At 35.8% G+C, this 25,418-nt stretch overlaps 1 protein-coding gene and 1 long non-coding RNA gene across 3 annotated transcripts in view; one reads left to right on the forward strand and one right to left on the reverse strand.

Moving 5' to 3' along the window:
* The window catches only part of dock5 (dedicator of cytokinesis 5), a 58,945-nt gene that overhangs the window by 19,111 nt on the left and 14,416 nt on the right, over window positions 1-25,418 (forward strand). The window contains exons 13-39 of one of the 2 annotated variants that reach the window (XM_084389229.1): window positions 366-491; window positions 671-795; window positions 1,648-1,746; window positions 2,904-2,976; window positions 3,318-3,421; window positions 4,035-4,215; window positions 4,763-4,860; window positions 4,943-5,032; window positions 7,942-8,042; window positions 8,275-8,409; window positions 9,050-9,165; window positions 9,484-9,550; window positions 10,447-10,553; window positions 10,662-10,798; window positions 11,351-11,446; window positions 11,715-11,813; window positions 12,141-12,311; window positions 14,859-14,959; window positions 15,086-15,144; window positions 15,393-15,547; window positions 16,896-16,981; window positions 17,358-17,514; window positions 18,357-18,397; window positions 18,476-18,566; window positions 22,317-22,436; window positions 23,124-23,213; window positions 25,299-25,403. In XM_084389229.1, the coding sequence (XP_084245355.1) occupies window positions 366-491; window positions 671-795; window positions 1,648-1,746; window positions 2,904-2,976; window positions 3,318-3,421; window positions 4,035-4,215; window positions 4,763-4,860; window positions 4,943-5,032; window positions 7,942-8,042; window positions 8,275-8,409; window positions 9,050-9,165; window positions 9,484-9,550; window positions 10,447-10,553; window positions 10,662-10,798; window positions 11,351-11,446; window positions 11,715-11,813; window positions 12,141-12,311; window positions 14,859-14,959; window positions 15,086-15,144; window positions 15,393-15,547; window positions 16,896-16,981; window positions 17,358-17,514; window positions 18,357-18,397; window positions 18,476-18,566; window positions 22,317-22,436; window positions 23,124-23,213; window positions 25,299-25,403 (2,930 nt within the window). Of the gene's footprint in view, window positions 1-365; window positions 492-670; window positions 796-1,647; window positions 1,747-2,903; window positions 2,977-3,317; window positions 3,422-4,034; window positions 4,216-4,762; window positions 4,861-4,942; window positions 5,033-7,941; window positions 8,043-8,274; window positions 8,410-9,049; window positions 9,166-9,479; window positions 9,551-10,446; window positions 10,554-10,661; window positions 10,799-11,350; window positions 11,447-11,714; window positions 11,814-12,140; window positions 12,312-14,858; window positions 14,960-15,085; window positions 15,145-15,392; window positions 15,548-16,895; window positions 16,982-17,357; window positions 17,515-18,356; window positions 18,398-18,475; window positions 18,567-22,316; window positions 22,437-23,123; window positions 23,214-25,298; window positions 25,404-25,418 lie in introns of both variants that reach the window. The other variant, XM_084389228.1, reaches the window with a different exon arrangement.
* LOC311278418 lies at window positions 10,764-13,476 on the reverse strand. The gene is made up of 3 exons (XR_014625424.1): window positions 13,349-13,476; window positions 11,335-11,744; window positions 10,764-10,901 (listed from the first exon to the last, which is right to left on the reverse strand). It is a non-coding gene; the product is annotated as an uncharacterized lncRNA (long non-coding RNA).

Here is a 25,418-nt window from a genome sequence, read left to right on the forward strand (position 1 = left end):
TGTCTGTGTCTGTCTGTCTTTCGTTTGGTCTGTCTGTCTTTCGGTTGGTCTGTCTGTGTCTGTCTGTCTTTCGTTTGGTCTGTTTGTCTTGTCTCTCTGTCTTTCGTTTGGTCTGTCTGTGTCTGTCTGTCTGTCTTTCGTTTGGTCTGTCTGTGTCTATCTGTCTTTCGTTTGGTCTGTCTGTCTTTCGTTTGGTCTGTTTGTCTTTCGTTTGGTCTGTTTGTCTTGTCTGCCTGGCTGCTATCGGTCCGGTAATTGATTCTGAGATGATTTAGTCTGTGTTGAGAGATTCTGCGCCCTCAGGGCTGGAGTTTGTTGACTGACGAGACCTGTCCGACTTATAATGGCATATTTTTTGCTCTCAGGTTTGTTTGTGACCCTAAAGCTGCTCCCTGGAGATGTGTTTCAGGTTAAAAAAGATTACCCTCATTTTGTGGATCGCACAACAGCTATAGTCAGGAAAATGGGCTTTCCTGAAATTATCCTGCCAGGTTGGTCTGCACATCTTTCAGATTGTAACATCTTCGTCTTAATAACAGAGCTATTAAAGCCTTTCTTACCCACTTTAGTACATCCATTTGCAGTTGTCTCTTCATCCAGATCCTCTAGTGACCATTACTAGTCAACTTTAATGTACAGTTCAGTTAGTGCAACTATTATGTCTCTACAGGTTATGTAAGGAATGATATATATGTTACACTGCTACAAGGAGAATTTGATCGTGGCAAGAAGAAGACCCCCAAAAATGTAGAAGTTATAATGAGCGTGTTGGATGAAGAAGGAAATCCCATGGAGGTAAAAAAAAACAATAAATGTAATATTTACTAACATTAATATCTAGGCACAATCAGGATATTCCCACAACATTGCTTGGTAAAGGGCACTTGTTAAAAACCAGTAACTGAATCCTGATTCAAAATAAACACATGACAACAGCTTCAATTACATATTTTTTGCATTAGTCATTTGCAGGTGTTACCATGGTACATATCTAAAAAAAAAAAAAACCCACATGGGATTACCATGGCACAACTTTTTAGGAAATAACATCGTCATTTCACTATGAATGATCTGAATAAAAAAAACACTTTCTTGGGTTCCACTGTCCTCCTTTCTCCTTGTTTATATTGACTAACAGTTTTTACTTTCTCTACTTAGCATGCATAGCTCATCCACCCCCTTTATCTCTGTGTTTTGACAGCAGAACTGTTGCTGGCATAAAAACAGCTCACAGATCTTTCTCCTTTATGAAACGGCTGCTTTCTTTAAATGTTCAAACACACAGTACAGAAAGCTTTTTACAGTTCTGTTCTTGCCAAATGCTATTTCGATCTGTAATGCACAGTAATGTGTGTCCTGTTTACACCCGTGAACACTGAAAAATGCAAAAAAATTCATTCTGAAACATTTCCTAAAAAAATCTCCCCCTTTTAAGGGATTTAAGCTTGTCTTTCAGTCTTGCTGTCATTTTATATACTGCACATTATGCAGCACAGTTTCCTTCAACTCAAGCTGTGCGCTGCCAATTTCTGGTCTTGTTAACATTGAACTTTTTCTGCTGCAAAACACTTACTGTATGTGAAAAGAAAAACTATTTTTTTTCCAGTAATTTTTTTTTTTTTTTTTACCTTCTCAATCTCTCTTCAGAAAGCCATGTTTCCTGGAGCTGGCTATGAAGGGATCACTGAATATAAGTCTGTCATCTACTATCAAGTCAAGCAGCCCTGCTGGAATGAGACGGTTAAGGTACAAACACCAGGACGAAAACAAAAGCATCTGGGTTCAGGTTTTTGAAGTTTTGAAGCTAAAGACCCTTTCATATGACTCACGCAAGCATTCTCCAATGCAAAGCATTAATCTACAGTACAGCACAACCTCGCTTTATTTTGCATGCAACGTATTCAAGCGTTGTGACCAGTAACTCAAAGTTCAACATTTTCAACTTTTTTCAACGTAGTCAAACAAGATGGAAGAGCGACTGATTCTTTGTGCAACTGAAGTTGCATGTTTTATTCATTTAATATCACTTTCATTAAAACCTCTTTGCTAGATTTATTTTTGAAGCACTTCCCATAAGGCCAATCATGTTTTAATTGTAAAAGTAAAAACAAAAAAATCTTTTTGTCATCTCAGTTTCTGTTATTATAATTTGTTTTAACACATATCGCCACCCAACTCTCTAATAAATGTCCATTAAAAAATTTGTAACACTTTACAATAAGGTTTAATATGTTCACATTCGTTAACTACAGTAGTTAACATTCATCTTATTTAATCTTAATTTCAGCATTTACTAATACATTATTTCAATCAAAAGTTTTATTTGTTAACTTCAGTTAACGCACTGCGAACTAACGAACAAACAATAAACAATTATATTTTTAATAACTAACATTTACGAAGATTAATAAATGCTTTAAAATATATATTGCTTATTGTCAAGCTTATGCAAATGAGACATTATTGTAAATTGTTACCAAAAAGTGTTGCCACTATTTATAATAGTTCCTCAAAGTAAGATTGGACAAAATGATCTGGTACATTGTTTAGCATGTAAACACACAAGATGTAAAATGCATATCTTGACGATCAGAGAGAGTGTGTTTCCTTTTCATTCTTTCTGTAGTGTTTTGTTGTGATCTCCAGGGATTTTTTCTTATTTTAAGCTCAAATGTGTTCCCTCTTCCATTTCCTATTTCCTATTTTCACTGCATACACCTTCCACTTTCATGCTGCCGTGCAAGAAAATTGCCCTTCTGTGACACTGCCTGCAATGCTTTTCATGTCAAGGTCAACTCACGCTTGTGTTAAGAGGTGTGTTTAAGCCCTTCACATGGGTCATGTGAAAGGGACTTAAGAGCTTCACTAGAGTTTTCATTCACTCGCTCCCTTCTGTCCGTCAGGTGACCATTCCTATTGAGGATGTGTGTCGATGTCACCTGAGGCTGACCTTTAGACACAGATCTTCTCAAGATTGTGAGTCCTTATTGTGCATGACATTGAAGTTGCAAGTACTGTATGTAGAAGCTAAAGACTGTGGTATCTGTTCTCCTTTTTTCTTTTTCATTAATGCATTTATGCAGAGGTTCACAACCTTTTTGTCCAGGTCATGTTTGTTGCCTGCATTTCACATTTTATACGGAAGTCCAACATGGGGCTAAATATTAAACTCAAAAAACATAAAAAAAGAATAGAGTTTATAGAGATCTCACTTAAACACATTAGCATTTTTGCTGACCCCAGGTTGAGAACCTCTGCACTACTCTATGTTCAAGTTTGTTTTAATGTTGAAAATTTGTCTGCTTACATTTCTGTAGCCAGAGATAAGTCCGAGAAGCCTTTTGGCATGGCCTTTGTCCGCCTGATGAAGTCGGATGGCACCACACTCCCAGATGGAAAACACGATCTCATTGTCTACAAGGTGGGCATCTTAAAGGAATGTTCTGGGTTCAAAATAACTGTTCTCTATTTTAATATATTTTAAAATGTAATTTATTCCTGCGATGCAAAGCTGAATTTTCAGCATCATTACTCCAGTTTTTAGTCACATGATCCTTCAGAAGTCATTCTAATATGATAATTTGCTGCTCAAGAAACATTTCTGATTATTATCAATGTTAAAAACTGTTTTTGTGAACAGTTTGTGAAAACCGTGATACATTTTTTCAGGATTCTTTAATGAACAGAGAGTTCAAAAGAACAGCGTTTATTTAAAATAAAAATCTTTTGAAACATTATAAATGTCTTGACTGTCACTTTTGATCAATTGCAGGCATCCTTGCTGAATGCGAAATGTATTAATGTCTTTCAAATAAAAAATATATTACTGTCCCCAAGCTTTTTGAAAAGTAGTGTTCTTTCTTCGCTGAAAGCACTTCAGTCAGTTAAACTCATCTTAGCACGTGACCTTTGGGTCTCTTCAAACTTTTCTGAACTTCCCTTTATACCTGCAGTGTCTGTTGTTGTTCCATGTCATGTGGCCTTTCTGTTTCAAACATGCAGTGCCACTACAAGCTCCTCTTCTGTTCCTACAGGTGGATGTGAAGAAAACTGACGACGCCAAGACGTATTTGACTCTGCCTGGCTCGTATGCTGAAGTGGAAGAGAAAGAGAGACAAACGGGAAAATCCTTCCATCCTGCCGGTCTCATTCCTATCACCAAAGACAGCTTCCAGATCGCCACCCTCACCTGCTCTACAAAGCTTACTCAAAACGGTAGTCATTTATTATTATATTTTTTTATTTAAATATTTCCACAATATCTCGCCAAAGAATGACAGTTTTGTCATAATTTACCCTCATGTCTTTGCAGACTTGACATCTCTGCATATCAAACTTTACCTTCAATCACACATTACCTTCAGATTTCATTTTCACATTTGTTTGAGGGCTTTTCACAATGCATATTGTCAAAGCAGCTTCACAGAAAATACATTTTTCAAGGTTACAATTAAGATGAATCTGTGATCAGAGGTGACTCTTTCAAAATAATGTCCATATGGCAGAAATACACAGTTGTAAGAAAATCACGCAGTTAGCTAACGTCATGTATTCATTTAAGCAGAAACAATGAGCAGTGACGTTAAAGCAATGACTACATGTGATCATAATGTGATCATATGATTTGGAACAAGAGGGATGAAAATAGATAATGACAAACGTTTAATTTTGTGCTAAACTCTCACAGTATGTGACAGTATGAAGCAGTAAAGTTCTTGCAGTTGGTGGATTTGTAAAACTTTTTTAATTTCCTCTGTCTCAGTTGACCTTCTGGGCCTTCTCAACTGGAGATCAAACACTGAGAGACTTGGAGAAATTCTTCAGAAACTGATGGAAGTAGATGGAGGGGAGATTATTAAAGTAAGGTTGTGAGAAAACACAACATTGGCCTTCTGCAAAATGCTGCTTTATGATCTAAAGTGTTTGTTGTGTGTTTCTCTAGTTCCTGCAGGACACACTAGACGCTCTCTTTAATATCATGATGGAGACCTCAGAGGAAGAAACCTATGATACACTAGTTTTCAATGCCTTGGCAAGTATTGATTATTTAACTCGCTCTTCGGAGATCCACTAGTTGCCAATTATGCTTCTGTTTTGGAGTTTTTCCAGTAATGGAAAACCTGGAAATATCAAGGAACAATCAAAGAAATTACATGTAAACTTTCCTGCCAATTCATGCAATGATTTGGTCCCAACATGCCACATGAGTGTAAGTGTTAAGAAGTTACACACCAAAGCTTAAAGGGTTAGTTCACCCAAAGATGAGGATTACTCAACCTCATGTTGTTCCAACCCTGTAAGACTTTCGTTCATCTTCGGAGCACAAATTAAGATATTTTTGATGAAATCTGAGAGCTGTCTCACTCCTTCATAGGCTTCTAGGTAATTTCATTCTGCCGGCCCAGAGCAGTTATTAAAGACATCGTTAAAATAGTGACTACAGTGGCTCAACCTTAAGTTTATCAAGCGACGAGAATACTTTTTGTGCGCAAAACCCCCCCAAAATAACAACTTTATTCAACTCTTCATTTTCTTGCGTGTGGGCCTCTGAGTGAGTTCACGAGAGCGCCACGACGCATACGCAAGAACTGAGATGATGACGCTCACGATCATTTGTTGGGAAAGTGTGAAAGGTAAGACATTCATTTTGCGGCACTGGTAAGGCACTTTTACGTTTTCTCGTTGGTTTCTCATGATTCGGACATCCAGGAAATGGACACTTTAGAACCATTTTAAACACTACATTGAGACTCATCTGTGTCATCTTCTCAGTTCTTGCGTGTGTGTCGTGGCGCTCTCGTGAACTCGCTCAGAGGAACACACAGAAGAAAATGAAGAGTTGAATAAAGTCGTTATTTTTGTAAAAAAAAAAAATTTGGGGGGGTTTTTGCACACAAAAAGTATTCTCGTCGCTTGATAAACTTAGTCACTTGGACTATTTTAACGATGTCTTTACTAACTTTTCTGGGCCGGCGGATATCAATTACCCAGCAGTCTATGAAGGAGTGAGACAGCTCTCAGATTTCATCAAAAATATCTTAATTTGTGCTCCGAAGATGAACGAAAGTCTTATGAGGGTGATTCATTTTTTGGGTGAACTAACCCTTTAATACTTGTTCAGATCCCTAACCCCACACATGAGTAACAGTAAAAGTGTCGCTCATGTGGAACAAGCTTCCCACACCATGATTTTTCATTTGTGATTAATGGATAAATATATTTAAAAATCACTTTCTTCTCATTGCACTTGCATAAAAAATTCTAGTCCATGAAAGTCCAGCATACTGTTGAGCATAACTATAAAAATACATGATGGTTGTAGAAATATAGATTTTCTACTATTTATTTCTTTTCTTGACTTTTTAAGAGATTTTATGAATATTATTATTATTAATTGTAATTAATATAAATATAATTCTGCTAATAGTAACATTAAAATGAACATTTTACTTTCTGTGACTTTTTAGAGATTTATTAAATTTACATTATTATTATTATTATTAACTGATATGGATATTATTATGATTACGAATAATTAATATGATATCTAATAATAAAAAATACAGTTTTAAAAAAGTCACAGACAATAATGAAATATTATTATTAATAGTTATATTATTCATATTAATTAGAATTAATATTCATATTATCATTAATAATAATTAAACCATTTATTTAAAAAAGTCATGAAAACTAATGAAATGTTAGGAAATGTATATTTCTATAAACTATGTATTTTATAGTTATGCTCAACTGTAACATTTTTCATGGACTAGAATTTTTCTTTCCAGTGCAATGTGAACAAAATGATTTTATTATAAATCATATATTTATCCACACTCAAAAAAATGTTTAACCCTTTTTTCAAGATTTACGCATTTCAGTTAATACCAAAATTTCATGAAATTGAATTTAATAATCCTTACATATTTTTCATATTATGAATTAAGTAAAAAAAAAAAATTGGCTCTATATAAAACATTTTATATAAATCTTAATGGAACAAGGGAATGGACCGTTTAGTTTGTGATTCGTATTCATAAAAAAATAAAAAAATAAAAGAAAATCTGTTTAAGTTTAAGATTTATACAAAATGTTTTATTAAGCACTAGTTTTTTTTGTTTTTTTCTTATTTAAAATTCTTTAATTATTATATGAATAATACTGTATGTTTTAAATTGAATTTACTTTTAATTGAAATGGCTAAATCTTGAAAAAAAAAAACTTTTTTGGAGTGGTATTCATAGTGTGGGAAGCTTGTTCCGAATGAGCGATACTTTCACTGTTACTCATAGATAGTTGCGCTCTAGGATATGAACAAGTATTAAACTTTGGTGTGTACGTTTTCTCATCGTGATACAAATCATGTGGCTTGTTGGGGCCAAATCATTGCACAAAAGTTAGATTAAAGTTACCAACTGTATAAAGAGTGCTCTGCCACTTCTGCCGAGTCATTGCGTTTTCATTAGTTATTCATTTGAGTAACCTTAATGCCATAACACGCCATATGGCCATCTGCATGTGGGATGTCTTCCCCCTCACAGACATACAAGTCAGATTATTCCGTTTTTATAAGTAGTTTTATTTCAGTAAGTTTTTCAACCACTGTTGTAGTTGCATTACATTTGGGACAGAGAGTGACGTTAGTGCCTTATAATCCTTTGAGGTTATGCATCATGTCAGAAGATATAAAAAGCAAGTTGGTTATTAATATTTTTCCCTGCCAATTCGATCTTGGTTGCATAAGTACAAAAGAAAGGTAGTCTTGCAGAGGCAGGGACTGAGTTACTTCAATTTGATGAAAACAAATGTTTTTCTTCTGATGAATTATTCACAATAAGATACATTTATTAAGAAAGTAAATTTAAATTTAAACTTGATTAAAGTCATATGATTATATTGTGAAGTGCTAGACCTTTTATTTTTGCTTTATTTGTCCAGGTTTTCATCATCTCACTGATTGGTGATGTAAAGTTTCAGCATTTCAACCCTGTTTTGGAGACCTACATTAGCAAACACTTCAGCGCTACTCTGGCGTATCAGTAAGAGTTAATGTCTTGTTTGGATTTCGCTGTCCTTTGTGTCACAGTTCACATGTTTTAATATAACTTGGCCGTATTTTTCCACATTTAATTCTCACTTTGCCAACTCGGGCTAACACTCTTTTCTCTAACCTGTTCTCCATATACACCTGTCTAGTGACACTCTCAGTTGTGACTTGTGTTTATTTGCAAGCGCGCTGTAATTGCCTCGGTTTGCCTTTTCTTTTCACAGGAAATTGACCAAAGTGTTGAATTATTTTGTGGGCCATGCCGAGAACCCGGCTCATACAGAGCGACTATACGCCGCCTTGAAAGCCTTCAAATATCTTTTTCGTTTCATTGTGCAGTCTCGAATTCTCTATTTGAGGTGGGTACCGGCCCTCATTTCCTCTCGAAAAGAGGGCTTGATTGAACTTGTCCTTCATCTGACAATACAAATGAAAAAGCAACAGTTAAAAGTATACTTTAGAAATCCCTCACTTCTATATTGGTACAAAGTCATGGGGCAATTGGACCTCCATATGGACATCCATGGCGACAGACAGACAGACAGACAGATGAGAGATGGATGGATAGAATGAGAGATGGATTGTTGGCATGATAGATAGATAGATAGATAGATAGATAGATAGATAGATAGATAGATAGATAGATAGATAGATAGATAGATAGTAGCATGAGAAATAGATAGATAGTAGCATGAGAAATAGATAGATAGTAGCATGAGAATTAGATAGATAGTAGCATGAGAAATAGATAGATAGTAGCATGAGAAATAGATAGAATTAGAGATGGATAGATATACAGAAGACATTAGTGGTGCTTTATGACCAGAATTGCTGTTACTGTGTTACTGCTTATGGTTAGGGAGTTGGACAAACACCTGACTCATTGTGCTACAAACATGAATGATATGAAACATCCACCCACAGCTCCCTAGAATCATATCGCTGATGTTTGCATGGACAAGCATCACTAAAAATGTTTTTCTGTTTGTTATTTGTCAGGTTTTATGGGAAAAGTGAAGATGCGGGGCAGTTTCTCGACTCCATTCGGACCTTATTTCTCTCAATCAGCAGTCTGATGGACAGACCTCTGGATGAAGGAGTTAAGATAAAGGCAGGTTTCACTACTTTTAGAAGATATCTTTACAGATGTCATTTGTGAACGCAGCCATTTGTAAAAGCAACAAAATAAAGATTCACACTACTGTTCAAAAGTTTGTGGTCAGTATTTTTTTTTATTTGAAAGAAAATAATACCCTTATTCAGTTACAAAAGATTTATATTTCCAATAAATGCTGTTCTATTCATCAGAGAATCCTGGAAAAAAATGTCAACATTGATAAATTTTTTAAATGTTTCTTGAGTAGCAAATCAGCATATTAGAATGATTTCTAATATATATACATAAAATTTATATCTGTTTTTCTCACAGGGAGCAATCTTGAAATATCTTCCCACCATCATCAATGAATTGCAGAAGGTCTTTGATGCTGTAGAGCTCAGGTGAAGTGAAAACTTCATTGCCGTTTTTTTTTTTTTTTCAGAAATCATGGTTACAGTAAAACACATATGAATGTAAATAAATTTCATCAGTGGTTCTGATAGTTACAGTTTCATTCCACCCTCAAATGTTACAACTACCATCGTATCTTACATGATCAAAAAAACTGCTAAGTGAATGGGATCAGTGTACAAAAAACAAACTGTGTGTGATGAAAATCACATTTTTATTTTCAATAATTGCTGGGATCAGATCATATATACACAATGCAGAATCAGACATTCCAGAATCTTACACAAGTTAATAATATCAAACGAAGATCCATCGCTATGATCCTCATGCCAGAGCCCGGTATCTCTGAAAGATATTTGATTCAATTGTGTGGTTTTAAGTTCTCTTAGGAAATCATATTACTCAGCAGCACTTTGGGAGATAGTGCCGTGTCTATTTTAGAGTTTTTATCTCAAGCGAACTTTAATAACCTTAAATGAATCTTTTATAATATTTCAACTTCTTACCTGCCATGAAAATAGCCAAGGAAGCTGGCTATTTTCATTAAAACACCAACCAACAAGTCCTGATAGTTAAAAAACAGAAATATGAAGCTTGTATTTTCGTTGAAGCATGAGCAATTCAGTAAAAAACAGTTAAATTTTTTAAGCTTTAAAGTATAAATGTCTTTCAACCATTATCACTGACAGAATATGTTTGGCGCGGTAGATCTTGTGGAAAATTGGTTGTGAAAAAAAATCTCTAACAGGCTTGTAAACATCCAATGTTTGAAGACCAGTTTAGACAAATTAAGGGTAGTGTAACTCAGATGTTCACTTCACAGATGTCAGTTTCAGAGTATTAATTTAGAGTTAACACTTTTTTTTTCTTTTTCTCTCTCTCACAGTGTTCAGCTGGCTAAGTTCATCGAGAGCATCCCAGATTTTCAGATGGTGAGGCAGAAGCTGGGCTGTCTGGTGAAAATTGTTGAGAGTAACCTGTTCAAACAGCCAGGTAGGACTTGACACAACATGTAATTTATCTCATCGACATCACACTAAATGCGTAGTGCACAAGCTGTGTGTCATCCTGAACCCCTCATATTCTCTGTTGTGCTTCTAGATTGCAGAGATGTCTTGTTACCCCTGATCACAGATCAGCTGAGTGGACAACTGGACGATCACTCCAACAAACCTGATCTTGAGGCCTGTGTACAGCTGTTGAGCACTGTACTGGACATGCTGGACTGCAAAAACGTGGTGAGTGATGTGGTAGAGCATCAAATCAGCATATTAGAATGATTTCTGGAGGATGTGACACTGAAGACTGGAGTAACGATGCTGAAAATGTAGCTTTTCCTCACTGGAATAAATTACATCATAAAATATATAAAAAAAACAAACAGTTATTTAAAATAGTAATAACATTTCACAGTATAATTGTTTTTACTGTATTTTTGATCAAATAAATGCAGCCTTGGTGAGTGTACTTATATCTGGCTACACAAGACTATTGAGTGACTTTTTGTATGAATACAGACAGGCTGATCTTTCAACCATGATGCATTTCACTGGTTTGTTGATATGACAGCACATTCAAGATTGGTTGACATTTCAGTTGATATGCATTGAGACAGACAGACATTTCAGGTCAAACTCTTGAGACTTGTGAGCAGCTCTTTGCAGTTGCATTGCAAATTTCCAAAATAAGGTCAGATAAGGTCATCTTATCAGAGAGAGTAGTTTCTGGATTCAGTCATCACTCATTCAACCGTCCTTTGTTGCATGTCATTCACCTTTTTATTCTTTCAGGGTCCGACGTCCGGTCATGTGAAGTTAATCGTGGACCGTCTCCTGCGGAGGGTCAACCGTACGGTCATCAGCCTGAGCTTGGACTCTCCCTTCATAGTAAGACACAAGCACGCCACAAAATTGAGCTTTTCTAGAACGATTTAGCAGAGATAAATCTGCTTACCTTCCTGCCAAAGCTGGTGTAATTTCGACCGCACCGCGGCAAAGCCCACACACACCTGCTGAAACTCATAACAACAACAGACCGCACCACTGAACTTAACTTGTTTATTTCTTTGCCCAGGCTCTTGACTGTGAGTTTTCTCAGCGGAGTGGGCAGCACATGTAAAGTTATTGATTATTCCTTCTCTTCCTCTGGACACAGGGCCACTACCTGGCATGCATGACCGCTATCCTGAAACAAATGGAAGACGCGCATTATGCACAATACATCAGCACCTTCAAAACCAGACAGGACATTATCGTAAGTCTCCCGCTCTCTCCGCAGGAGCCATCCATCATCGCAGATGCAGAAAGAGCCTTCTGTGCTCAGAGAGTTTAGTTATAAATAATCCACCTTTTGCACAGCTGCCTGATGTTGCTCTTTTTCCCTGTCGTCGGTCGAAGCGAGTCAGAGTTTAATAGCAGAACGAAATAAGTGTGTTCAAAGCGCCGCTTCAAATTAGCATCTGCTCGGTCATATATTTATATATTTGCCGGTCTGCATCTAATCATAGAATTCCTTGGCATGTACATACATGCTCTTAACAACAATAAATCCTGTATTTTGTTGTCTCCCCCCCCCCACCAGGATTTTCTAATGGAGACTTTCATCATGTTCAAAAACCTGATGGGCAACGTGTTTCCGCCTGACTGGATGATCCTGAATCTTCTCCAAATGAAAGTGTTTCTGCGGGCGATAGACCAGTACTCTGATGTTCTCAACAAGTACTTTCTGGACTCCGCTCACTTCCACTTACAGGTCAGTTTGACAAGGTCTCGTAAAGGGGTTTCAAGTACGCAATTATGCTTCAGGCGAGACCAAGGTTAAATTTCCAGAAATGCAATAGTGTTTCTGGTTGTGCAAACCACCAGTGCATCCCAGTGTTGCTCCGGAAACAACTGCACGTTGTAGGCAACTCACCAGAACCGGTTCCATTTTTCCAACCGGAAGACATTCGGAGGCCAGTGTTGTCTGATGACAGAACAAATGGCTCTTCACAGTTTGGGGTTAATGAGAAATGGTACTTTCATTCAGTAAGGAAGCATTAATTTTGTTAAAAAGTGAGAGTAAAGACATTTATAATGTTACAGAATATTTCTATTTCAAATATTATTATTTTTTTGTTATAATAATAAATGGTTCTTGAACAGCGTATCAGTGTATTAGAATGATTTCTGAAGGATCATGTGACACTGAAGACTGGAGTAATGATGCTGAAAATTCAGCTTTGTATCACAGGAATAAATTACATTTTAAAAGATATTCAAATAGAAAACAATTATTTTAAATTTTAATCACTGTTTTTTACTGTATTTTTGATCATACTTTTTTCAAAAACATAAAAAATTATATCAACCCCAAGCTTTTGAACAATAGTATAATTATTACAGAGTAATCTGATTCACAAAAGGAGTCTTACGAATCTTGTAGTGTGTTACAGACACACTTTGTGTTTTGTGTCAGTGGGATTGAAAAAACAAAAAACAAAATGAATGAAATATGTTTCCACTTTTTTGTTTTAGTTTTGTTATTGCCAAAAAGTTTGTGAAATAAAGACCAAAAAGGTTGTGAAAAATCTGGTTAAACATGCCGTTTGTAGGAATTATTTTAAATTAAATGGACATTCTTTTCAAATATGTAAAACTACTAACAAAATCATTAATTGAACCTTTAATGAACCGTAATGGTATGTTGAATAAGAAAATAATGAATGCCGTCTGTTGTTAAAAGGCCTGTGTCAAAAGGAATATTATTTTTCTTTAATCTTCTGAGATAAAAGAGTTCATTTTACTAACCATACTGTAATTTTCAGATCTCGTACTTCCATCCCAATCCTAAGAACAGCACAGCTGAATCCTTCATTTGAAAACTGCTGCCTTCACAAGCAGTATATAGAGGCAGGAAGGCATTAAAGCAATCTGATGTCCAAATCTGATGTTTGCACAACACCCTGCCTGCTAAGACCTGCTGCCTGCTTAGTTATTGGTTGTTTTTTGATGGCAGCATAGATTCTTTTTTTTGTTGGTTGGAATGAAAAGGGCATCTGACAGAGTGGTTAAAAGAAGTAAATAAATGTATTATTGTCCTATCTATGATTCAGTTTCTACCAGGAAATACACATTGTAGTCATTAAATATTCTAAAAGTCACTTTAATGTGTTCTAGATAATTAAACAGGACCATCTAAAAGCAGGTATCCAAAAGCAAATCCACAACCGCAACGTGTAAGCGCAGCAAAGCTCCGTTTCTCATTTAATATGTGAACAGTGAATTAGGGGTCTGAGAGAGTGTAAAGAATGGTCATGGAAATCCAATTTATGGCTGTTTTTGGTGCAAAAAACTAAATATAAAATATAAAAATATAACCTCTTTAATGTTCTGTGAGATTGTGCAGTGGTGATTTGACCACTGGTTTTATATTTTAAGTGCTGTGAATATCTCTGCATGCATCTCTCTGCAAGTGTGTCCATGAGAATAATGCGAGGGCATTTCTATGAAGCGTATGGACGCTTTCTGGTGATTTGCATGCTCTTATGTAACATGTTTTTACTGTTGAGGTTGTGATTATCTTTTGGGAAACCATATGGATTTTGCACCCACGGTAAGCTTTGTGCACTTTAGGCATTTGGAAAATATAATCTATAGCGCTGTTGAAAATACAGCTAAACTTTCTGTTGCCTGGTTACCATTCATCCAACACCCTGTGCATCCGAAGTGTTTCACCCGTAAGACCTCAGGCAATTAAAAAAGCAATTGCTTTACAGTATATCAATACAAACTAATTTGTTTTAATAATCATAGTGTGACTATGCCTTACTCATCTGTGATATCTGTGAACACTCAAGGATGATTTAAAAGCAGCGTCAGAGTGAATTTCTAGCTCTGGCTTTGCGATGGTAGAACGAGGACAATTCTGGTCCTTGAAACAATGAAATAGTAAATACAGATTTTCCTCAGTGAATCCCCTTTTTGTTAAGTATTAAACATATCCTTCGCCATTTGTGCAGACATAAGTGATACCTCAAATTGTGCATCTTATACACAGTTACACACACATATGCATGTATGCCCAATACAATATGCATATAAGAATACTAGGATATTATTACCATGGCTTAAACCTAGTAATACCATGGTATGTTTTGGTACTGTTTTTTTTATGTAATGACAATGAGACCAAAACTTATCAAAGAGCCAATTGTCTGAAATGCAGGATATTGCTGTACACAGATGTTTTTTTTTATGTCTGTTTTGTACTCAAGAAATTGTTTTGCAGTGATGATTTCCTTTTGTGTTTCCTCAATAGCTTTGGAACAACTACTTTCACCTAATTGTTGCCTTCCTTACCCACAAGTCCTTGCAGCTGGAATCCTTCTCGCTTGAGAAACGAGACAAGATTCTCAACAAGTGAGTGAGAGACATTGTTCTGTCAAATCTTTTTGTGTTCAAGTGTTGTTGTTTTTTGTTGTTTTTGTTTTAAAGGCTGATATAAAATTCAACTTGATTAAATTGTGTTCTTAAAAATGTAAACAGGTGCGGAGACATGCGGAAAAGCATCGGCTTTAAGCTGGGAGATATGTGGCAGAATCTTGGTAAAACCTTTTTCCTGTGCCTCTTATCTGTTTGAGACCGACAATTACAGAAGCTTCAAGAGTAGAGAGGAATTTTGCAGAATGTTCTTAAGGACTGTCTTTTTGTTCAAATTTCTTTTTATAGAGAGTAAAATCACTACTGTACTGTTTGTCTTTAATGGCTAAGGCAAAGTACATATTGCAGGTAAAAATGGAAAAGAACATTTTGGCTATTTTGGGACATCATTGGATGTATGTGTCACTTCCAGGCCCAGAGAAGATCAAGTTCATCCCTGCAATGGTTGGGCCGATCCTGGACGCCACGTTAGTGCCTGAGCCTGACCTGAGGAAAGCCACCATCCCCATCTTCTTTGACATGATGCAGTGTGAACAGCATTTTAGCTCCAACCACACCTTTCAGAAGGTGAGAGGTTGTTTTTGTACCTGGGTTACTTTGAGAATGAGAACTTCTGTTCCAAAATGTTGTCTATTTAGGCAGCATGCGCACACTCATTATGCTGTTGACAGACAAATAATTCTTCCTTATAAGATGCTGGTATTTTTTTTTATTCGGTGCAGAAATATCTATCAATTAAAATATAGATATGTTTAATTATAAAAAGTGATACAATGTAGTTAATTCTGTGAACATTTGTTAATGCATTAGGTTTCATGACCTAAAAATGCACAGCAATTATTTTCTTTATCATTGTTAATTGAAATATAAAAAAATGCAGTTTTAAAAATTAATAATATTAATAAACAGTCAGATTATTAGTCAGTTGATGACAGCTCAATATTGGATAGTGCAGTGAGATAAACAATGACAACAGTCAAGAAAGTCTTTCAATCTAGTGTTCTTTCTAAAATGCGCAAATCTAGTATCCCCATTAGGACATACGCAACAAAATGAGGTACTCCAGTTGTTGAAAAAATACATTTTTACCGAAAAATAAATGCATTTTAAAAATAAAGTTGTTAAACATAAAATATTTGATGACAGCTGCAGTGACAATTTGACATCTCATTTTTCTCTAGTGGTCTCTTTCGAGAGGTATTTCTTTAGAAAAATCAACTAAATAGATAGAGTTGCATCTTAAAAATTTATATTTATAATATTCAGTGTTGGGGGGAAAGTTACTTTTTAAAGTAATGCGTTACACTATAGAGTTACTCCCTAAAAAAGTAACTAATTGCATTTTATGGAAAAAGTCATGCGTTATGTTACTTTTGCGTTAGTTTTTCTCACCTGGGAAGGGCTTGCTTGTTTGATTTTAATGCCAAAAAAGAAACAAAAGTAAAAAAAATGGCAAATGTAAAGGCCCTTTCACACCAAAGGTGAAATGAACAAGTCTAAGGCTGAAGGAAAAAGGAAATTCACTGCCGTTCTGGATCGCAGAAGAATAGGACGCAGGAGATTTTGTTGTAAATTTAAAAGTAATGTGTTACTTTACTATTAAAAAATAATCTGATTATGTAACTCACGTCACTTGTAATGCATTACCCCCAACACTGATAATAATACATCATATCGTTAGTCATTTGATTGACGCATCGATCCATATCGATGTATCGCTACACTTCTAATGCTAATGACAGTTTCTATTGAAATCAACTGTAAGTGTTCTCTATTTGTGTGTGTGCTTGAGTTACTGACCATGAAGAGCATTCAGATCAGATACTTAGGAAGGTCCATGTCTTTTAAGATGTTGCCTATGCAGGCTCGTACATGATGCTCAGAAAGTTTGATGAAGCATTTGTGTGCTTTGCAGTTTGAGAATGAGCTAATCACAAAACTGGACCAGGAAGTTGAAGGAGGCCGTGGTGATGAACAATACAAGATTCTGCTGGAAAAAATGTGAGATCTTTCTCTCCCCTCATACTCTTAAAGATAATGTTTCCAAAAGGAGGTTTTTGCAGCGATGCCATATAAGAACTATCCTTGGTTCTCCAAAGAACCTTTCAGTGAACAGTTCTGAAAAGAACCAAATTCTAAAGAACCTTTTTCCTCCATAAAGAACCTTTTGTGGAATTGAAAGGTTCCATAGAATCATAGATGCCAAAATGGTATCTTCTAATGGTTCTTCTATGGCATAACTTGTGAAAATCTTGATTTTTAAGAGTGTACCATGTGCTGCCACTCAAATATTTTTGATTGCCTTGTGCTTCTATTCTTTTCTGTAGTTTCTGTGCCTGTGTGACTGACTCTATGTCTCTGTTTGTGTTGTGTCCAGACTGTTGGAGCGCTGTCAGCGGCATCTGTATCTGTGTCAGTCTGGTGAGGCGTTGGCTCTGCTCTTGAGTAGTCTGCTGGAGAACCTGCTGGCCTACCGCACCATCAACCACGACGAGAGCCCCGAGCTCCGCATGAGCTGCACCGTCAACGTCCTGGTGAGAACCGGACCGCGAGAACTCAAACACATCTTTAGCTTTGGAAAACATTCTTTATCACGCGCTCAACCTGCTGAAAAAACCAGCGAGGACTAGAGGTTTGGTGCTGGTCTAGTTTGGTGGAACACACTTTTCATCAGCAGGACTTTAATTTGTGAAGCTAATTGACTAAAGCAGTCTTGCTGTACACTCTTAGAAGAAAAGGTTCGGTTACACTTTATTTTAAGGTGACGTAGTTACATTGTACTTACTCAAATAAGTACGGAGTAATATGAATTACCTACATGTAATAATAATAATAATTCGTTACATTTATATAGCGCTTTTCTAGGTACTCAAAGCGCTTTACATGGAAGGGGGAATCTCCTCAACCACCACCAATACTTACTATTGAGTTACTTACTATACTTACTATGTAGTAATGTGTAATTACGTCACTTTTAAATAGTGTTACCAAAGGTTGTATATAGAAACAGAAATGGTTCTGTCAGGTGCTTCATTTATAGAACCTTTTTAGGGGTTCCCAACATGGGGTCATTTTATGGATTTAGTATTAATTAATTAACTGTTTTATTTAATTTTTTTATTTTATGAATTAAACATACTTAATTACTAGAAAAAATAACCCGTTAAACATGAAAGTATTTTGCAAACGTTAAAGACCTTTCCCTTATAACAGAACCTTTTTGGCATAAAGCGTTTTTTTTTTATTGTGTCGAGAACCCTAGCGTTCTATATAAAAACCCATTAAAACTTTTTTTTCTTTCTAACAATGTATCCATCTAATCAGGAATAAAAGATGTTTAAAGACTTCGCATGTATCTTCTCTCTCATGCCCACAGAACTTTTACAAAGAAAAGAAAAGGGAGGATATTTATATCCGGTAAGTGTGCCAGATGATTGAAAGTTATTGGCTTGTTGACCCACACATGAATCTGAATGTTTTGTGGTCTTTCATTAGATATTTGTACAAGTTACGTGATCTACATCTGGCCTGTGAGAATTACACCGAGGCTGCCTACACCCTGCTGCTGCATGCTGAACTGTTGGAGGTTTGTGCTGGTCACGGTTATGGTTAGATACCGACATCTATGCATATCTCATAAATGAGTACACCCCCTCTGAACATAAAGATACTTTTCTATTTCTAAATGATTGCAATTCATGGAAAGATGACAAAATGTAAATTTATTAAACATATACTTAATAAAAACAGAGAAAAATGTGATATCAATATCTGTAAAATAAGTAAATTAGCCGATTTTGCTTAAATGAAGGGTTGCGTGTCGGCGCCTATAGCCTCGTGGGGAAGTGCAGCGACATGTAGTGTCGTTGCGCTTCGGGGGACCCGAGTTCAAATCCCAGCTTGTGGACCAATCCTGTCCCCTCTCTCTCTTTCTCTCTCTCTCTCTCTCTCTCTCTCTCTCTCTCTCTCTCTCTCTCTCTCTCTCTCTCTCTCTCTCTCTCTCTCTCTCTCTCGCATAACTTTAAGTATACTGCTTGGAAATTGTTTTGCATTAAATAACAAAAACAATATTGCACCATTGACTTTAGACCAGGTTTTTTGTTGGTCAAAGTTGCAGTCTATTTCAGTTGCCTCAAAATAGCAACAATGCGCCTGAACACACCTCGTTTTCAGACCAGCAGCCCATGGGAGAACAGATGGCCGCAAATGCATTTGCTATTTTAACAACGTGGCGCAGGACGTGAAGATGATACCTGCATTGCGCCGGGTGTATGATAGTGGCCCCTAGAGTGCCCTGATGTTTGATAAGGAATGTTGCTCTTGTCTCTACAAAATCCCCCAATAGTGTTAAGCTTGGAATAAGGCATGGAATAAGGAAAAGGATTGCATCTCCTATGTTTCAAGATTTAGAATTTTAAATTCATGACACATTGATTAAGCACAACTCCCCCAATCCCTTTTTGGATGCTGTTGGGTCCCAAATGATTGATTTGGTCTCATGAGACCAGAGTATGGATTACCAGAAGTCTCTATTTTGTTAATATGGGCCTTGGAAAAGGCTAAATGAGTTTCTTGTGCTTTGGCTACAGTAGGTAGTTCCTGTGTAGAAAACATTTCACTTCTGCACGTTGCGTCTTACTGTGTAAGATGAAACAGTCCCTCTTCTCAGCTCTGAGACATTTGCTTGGCATTTCTCCTGCTCTTTTCTTAACAAAAAAATCACTCATTCATACAAAATGAAAGCTTAAAGTGAAGGCCGTATTGTTTCAGGTATATATTTTCACGCTTAGAGCATTGCTTTGGTAATTCTCTTGTACCAATGTCCTCTTTTGTGCAAAGAAATAAATCTACTAATCTTTGAAATTGTTCCATTTTTGTCAAAATTAAGTCTGAGAATGATTCAATGGGCTTTATACATTTTATTTGTCAAGAAATGACTTTTATATAAACGGTTTGGTTCAACATACTCACTCGTTGATCACAAAATGCCTTTAACTTGCAACAGATCATTTTATTTTGTAACTTTCAGGAGGGTGTACTCATTTTTGCAACAACATTTTATCACTTTGATAAGAACATCTTATTTCCCTGAATAATATTGGCATGGTTCTTTGGTAATTGATCAAGGAGACTTGCTGGAACATTACATCTTCAAGAAACCTTAAGAACTCTTCTATGCAAAGAGTAATTTGTTAACTTTCAAAGGGGGTGTTTATATTAAATAAGTTATATATATATATATTTCTTATGAACTTTTTAAAAGTTTAAACACAGCAATAATTTCCAATTTTTTTCTTCCTTCAAATTATGAGAAGTTTGTAGTGACCAAAAAAGGAAGCAAATCAAAACTTAATTAAATTAAAAGCGAATTAAAACAAATGATTAGAAAACATAATTAACTAAATTAAATCTTATTTTTGAGCTTTTTGCAAATATACATTCTTTAAGCTGATTTTCAGTCTAATCAGCCATAAAAAGTATTTTACAGCAATTGCAATCATTTAAGCATTTAGATCAAAATGTCTTAGGGCCATGAGTAGGCATGTGACGCTATCATTTTCTGTGTGTTTTTATCACGGAATTGAATTATTTTGCAAAAATAGGTTAAAGATCTTCAGTGTTGTCCTACAAGTTTAATGCCTCAATAAAACCATACACAACAAAAATGTATGATGTAAACAAATGTTTCAAACAGAGTGCAGTAGATCACACTATGCTAAAAACTAGAGAACAATAATTAAGAAGAGAACATTTTCAACCAATATCTGAATATCTTTCTGGTATAGCATGTTTCAGTCCAGAAGTGTAAACAAATACTTGAAAATAAGTATTAAGTCTAAATATTTGTGTATTTGCTATTGTTTGATAAACTCCATAGCGAATGCAAAAATCGGAGAGTTTGACTTTCTTCTCAATGACAAGTGGTTGCCAGAAGCAAAAAAACTTTGACTAATACTGCATAAAATAAAGTAATGGTGACAAATGATACATATGAAATATTATGATATTAAAGGGATAGTTCACCCAAAAAGGAAAATTCTGTCATTAATTACTCACCCTCATGTCGCTCCAAACCTGGAAGACTTTTGTTCATCTTCAGAACACAAATGAAGATCTTTTTGATGAAATCTGAGCGCTTTCTGTCCCTCCATTGACAGCTACGCAACTACCACTTTCAAGCCCCAGAAAGGTAGTAAAGACATCATTAAAGTAATCCACGTGACTCGGGAGTGCTTTGTTTGCTCAAACAAACTTAATTTTCCACTTAAACTTAATCTCCAACTTGCGTTCATGCACCAACGTCTGCTCTCGCGCCGTGGTGCTCTCTCATTTGTGGCCGGGTTTCCATTACAGATTTACTCAAAACTTTTGCGATATTTTCTAAATGTTTATTAAAAACTAAAGTGAAATGACGGGGTTTCCATTAACCGATGATATCTGACTAAAACGTAATTATTTCCTCTCGTGATATGTCAAAACAAAGCCTGAGGCTAACTTAATGTCAACTCAGTTTGCATTAGCCTGGTGTATTTTAGTGTTTCCAGTTATATCAGCTCATGCCACATAGAAAGAATGTTTGCCTTACCTGTGCTGTTCAGACCTGTGCTCATCGATGTGACAGTTGGTCTCTGTCCTAGTCTTATTTGAAATTTATTTCCCCTTTCCCATCAGCACAGCTTTTGCAGAGGTTCTCTTTTCCATAAGATACTTCTGTTTGAGAGCTTTCCATTTGGAGTGTAATATTTGCCACGGCTTCCCTCATATCTGCTTCCAGGTCTTGATAAATTGTGGCATTTCTTTGTTTTTTAGAATCCAGTATTCCCATAAAAAGTTTAACGTCTCGTCTTCTGTCTTCTGTTGCGCGGAATTGAATTGGGTTTCCATTATTTTCAATTCGCAATTTCAATTTGCGCAATTTGAAGGGTAATGGAAACGCAGCTTGTGTTCTGACGATGAACAAAAGTTAAAAGGGTTTGGAACGACAATAGTAATAATTTTCATTTTTGGGTGAACTAACCCTTTAAAGAGATTTGACACATTCCCATTTATTCACAATGTGCTTAATTTTTTTTGAAATAGTTTATTATTCAATGACAAGGATGTCTATAGATTTGGAAATGACACGGCCTTATGAAAGTCAGTTGTTCCTCCAAATCTTTATAAAGCCAAACACTCCCCAAAATCTTATTCTGCTTAACTTAGCCTGCTTTGCATTTTAATATCTGCACTCAGAAACGTATTGCTCTTGCAGTGTGCTGGTTAAAGTTGCAGCATAGTTTAGTGATTTATCAGATCAGTGTGATTGGCATGACTGAACTGTGCAATCTCTTTCTAGTGGTCCGACAAGCCGTGTGCGCCCCACCTGATCCCACGGGACGGAGCTCAGGGCTGGACACAACAAGAGCTGAAGGAAAGACTTTTTCAGGAAATCATGTGCAATCTGGACAAAGGCAAAGTATGCACATCTAAATCTAATGAAAATGCTTTAACATAATTACTTTTACGTGCCATTCGCACCATTTTTAGGGAAGTACAGCTGTAAAAAACAGAAAAGAGAATTATTGTCATGTTGCGGTTTAACTTCATTTAAAAGTTTACGGTCTGTAAGAATTTTTTTAGAAGTCTTTTTTAAAATGTACTTTATTCCTGTAATTTTCAGCATCATTAGTCAAGTCTCATTACTCCAGCATCATAACCCATAACCCTAATCATCAAAATTATGACAAATAAAGGCTTGAAATATCTCACGTTGCATGTAATGAGTCTATATAATATATTAGTTTCACCTGTTAAGTTGAATTCTTGAAATAAATCAACTTTTTGATGATATTCTAATTTTAAGACCAGCACCTGTATATGTATATATACATATATATATAATGTATGTAGATGTCAAGTTGACTTTTGCTGTGTTTCATGTCACAACGCATCATGTTATAAAACGTTTTTTTTTGTATTATTTTTTTTATCTTTTATGAAGAAAGTAATTGCTTTGGAACACTGTAAGGTAGACTAAATGATAACAGATGTTTCATTATTGAAGCTGTTCCTTAAAGAAGAATACACACCGCATCAAAACATCAAAACAATGTTGCCATCAAAACAATTTCTCATTTATTGTTTGTTTGTTCTTTGTCCACAGATGTGGGAGAAAGCCATCGAGATGGCCAAACAGCTTGTTAAACTTCACGAAAACCAAATGTTTGATTTCATAGAGCTCGGTCAACTGCTGGTAAGACAGACGTGACAGAATTCCCTCTTGTTTCTTTGTTAATGCGATCTGAAGGTAACGCCGCAGACAAACCTCCCCCGAGCTTCTGCCCGAACAGGAGATGCTCTGTGATTGTGCAAACATTTTAGCGTTTTGATTCATGCACTACTCATTGATTCACGTTCTGGGTCGGTAATCCATCACGCTGTCGGCTGGGTAGCAGCCGTCACTCGGCACAGGAAATAAGCATGGCAATTTGCAAGCAAGAGGAGGAAGGAAACTGGTGCGATAACGGCTACTGTAGCAGTTACACACACTCCTCTCAGTTCTGCCTTTGGCTCTGTCAAGTTCTCACTTGGCAGCTGTCTTCAGTTTGATCAGTTTGTGCTGATGAATTGGGTGGACAACTGCTTCAACTTTTCTGTCCTGTGGTGCATAAAATGTGCCATACATTAGTTAGGTGAATTCGAGGGAAATTTGGGAAATTTTTGCCATTGAGATGACTGGAAAAAAAGTCCCATTTATTTTGAATAAATCCTATATTTCTAATTTCTTGTGTGAATTGGAATCATTGTATTGAATGTACAGTGACAAATACCAAAGCTTAAGTATGCAGAACACTTAAAAATTTATATTCTGTCATCATTTACTTATCCTCATGTCATTCCGCAACCGATTACATTGTTTCTTTATCGCCGGAGAGTAAAACGAGATATTTATCTGAATGTTCAGGCTGCAAAATGTTCCCATACGTTTAAAGTGAACAGGAGTGCTAAAACTCCAAAATGAAACCACCATATTTGTTGTACAAATATTGTTTAGTATTATTTATGCACTAGTGTAATATTTATTAATGCTTTTATTTTTATATTTACAGTTTTATTTGTAGTTTAAGTTCTAGTAATTTTGATTTTTTTTTTTAATTTCTGTTTACCTTTTTATTTATTTCAGATTTATTTATTTTAATAATTCAACTTAAACATATATCAGTTAGTTTCCAAGGCAACATTTATAATTCTAATATTTATATTCAATTTTTTTTATTTCAGCTTTATTTCAATAATTAAAAAGATTAATAGTTTTAGCTTTAACTAACAATAACATCTCAAAAGGCACATGAAAACTACGATGGTTGGAAAAAATATATTTCGGTGCTTTTGCGTTCTCTCACGAAACTTTTGTGTTCACCCAGCAATCTTTGTGTTTGCACGCAAAACTTTTGTGATGGAAATAATATGAGGTGGGAGGAAAAACAGTGAAGGGAAACACAATTGCAGTTCCATATTTAACTATAAAAGAGCCACGTGGTCTGTGAGGCCAAAGGCGGAGAGCCACATTTACACAAGATCTGATTCTGAACGTTAATCATCTCCATTTGTTAATTAATATATATGAATATGATTTACAGGCTCTCCTACGACCTAGAAAATAGGTGAACATTTGAAATTATTGGCAATTCTTCAGTGTTAGATTGCTGACACTTAGACTGCCACAATTAAAAGTGTTACGGTATCAAAAGCACTTTTATAAGAGAGCTGTAGGAACAATTACAACAATTTGATTTTTTTTTTTTTATGACTTCTATGACCTTGATTATTATTAACCTCTTAAAATAAGCTACTAAAAGGATCATAATTGTTCGTCTTTCCAAGTATTGGAAGAACCAGGGGTTAAGTGCTTTGATCAAAGGCATTATGGGGCAGATAACAGTAATTGAAGTTGACTGAAGGCTTTTGTATTAGCAGGATTACGTGCAATAGAGGTCAAACTAGTTACGCAACAGTTTTTTGGAACCATCAGAAAAATAGATGAATTTGTGCAATATTAAAATTTTCCTCACCCAAAGCTGTCATATGACTTCACAAGAATTGCAATATAGTTCACAAGTATTATGACCTCTTTCACGTTCATTGTATGAACGAGAGCAGCGTGAACACACATAAAAGTCTCCTTTTATGTTTTAAGGAAGAAAAAAATAGTAATACAGGATGAGCAAATGATGACAGTGCTTTCGTTTTCAGCTCAACTATTCCTTTTATGCTTGACTTTTTTAAAATGCCTTAATTGCTAATTGAAATGTAAAAACACCGGTTGTTTTGTACACAGAAACAGCAGGCACAGTATTATGAGAACATCATGCACGCCATGAGACCTCAGCCCGAATATTTCGCAGTGGGATACTACGGTCAAGGTTTCCCCTCCTTCCTCAGGGTGAGTGAATTGCTG

The sequence above is a fragment of the Rutilus rutilus genome (assembly GCF_951802725.1).
Source record: "Rutilus rutilus genome assembly, chromosome: 19".
Classification (NCBI taxonomy): domain Eukaryota; kingdom Metazoa; phylum Chordata; class Actinopteri; order Cypriniformes; family Leuciscidae; genus Rutilus; species Rutilus rutilus.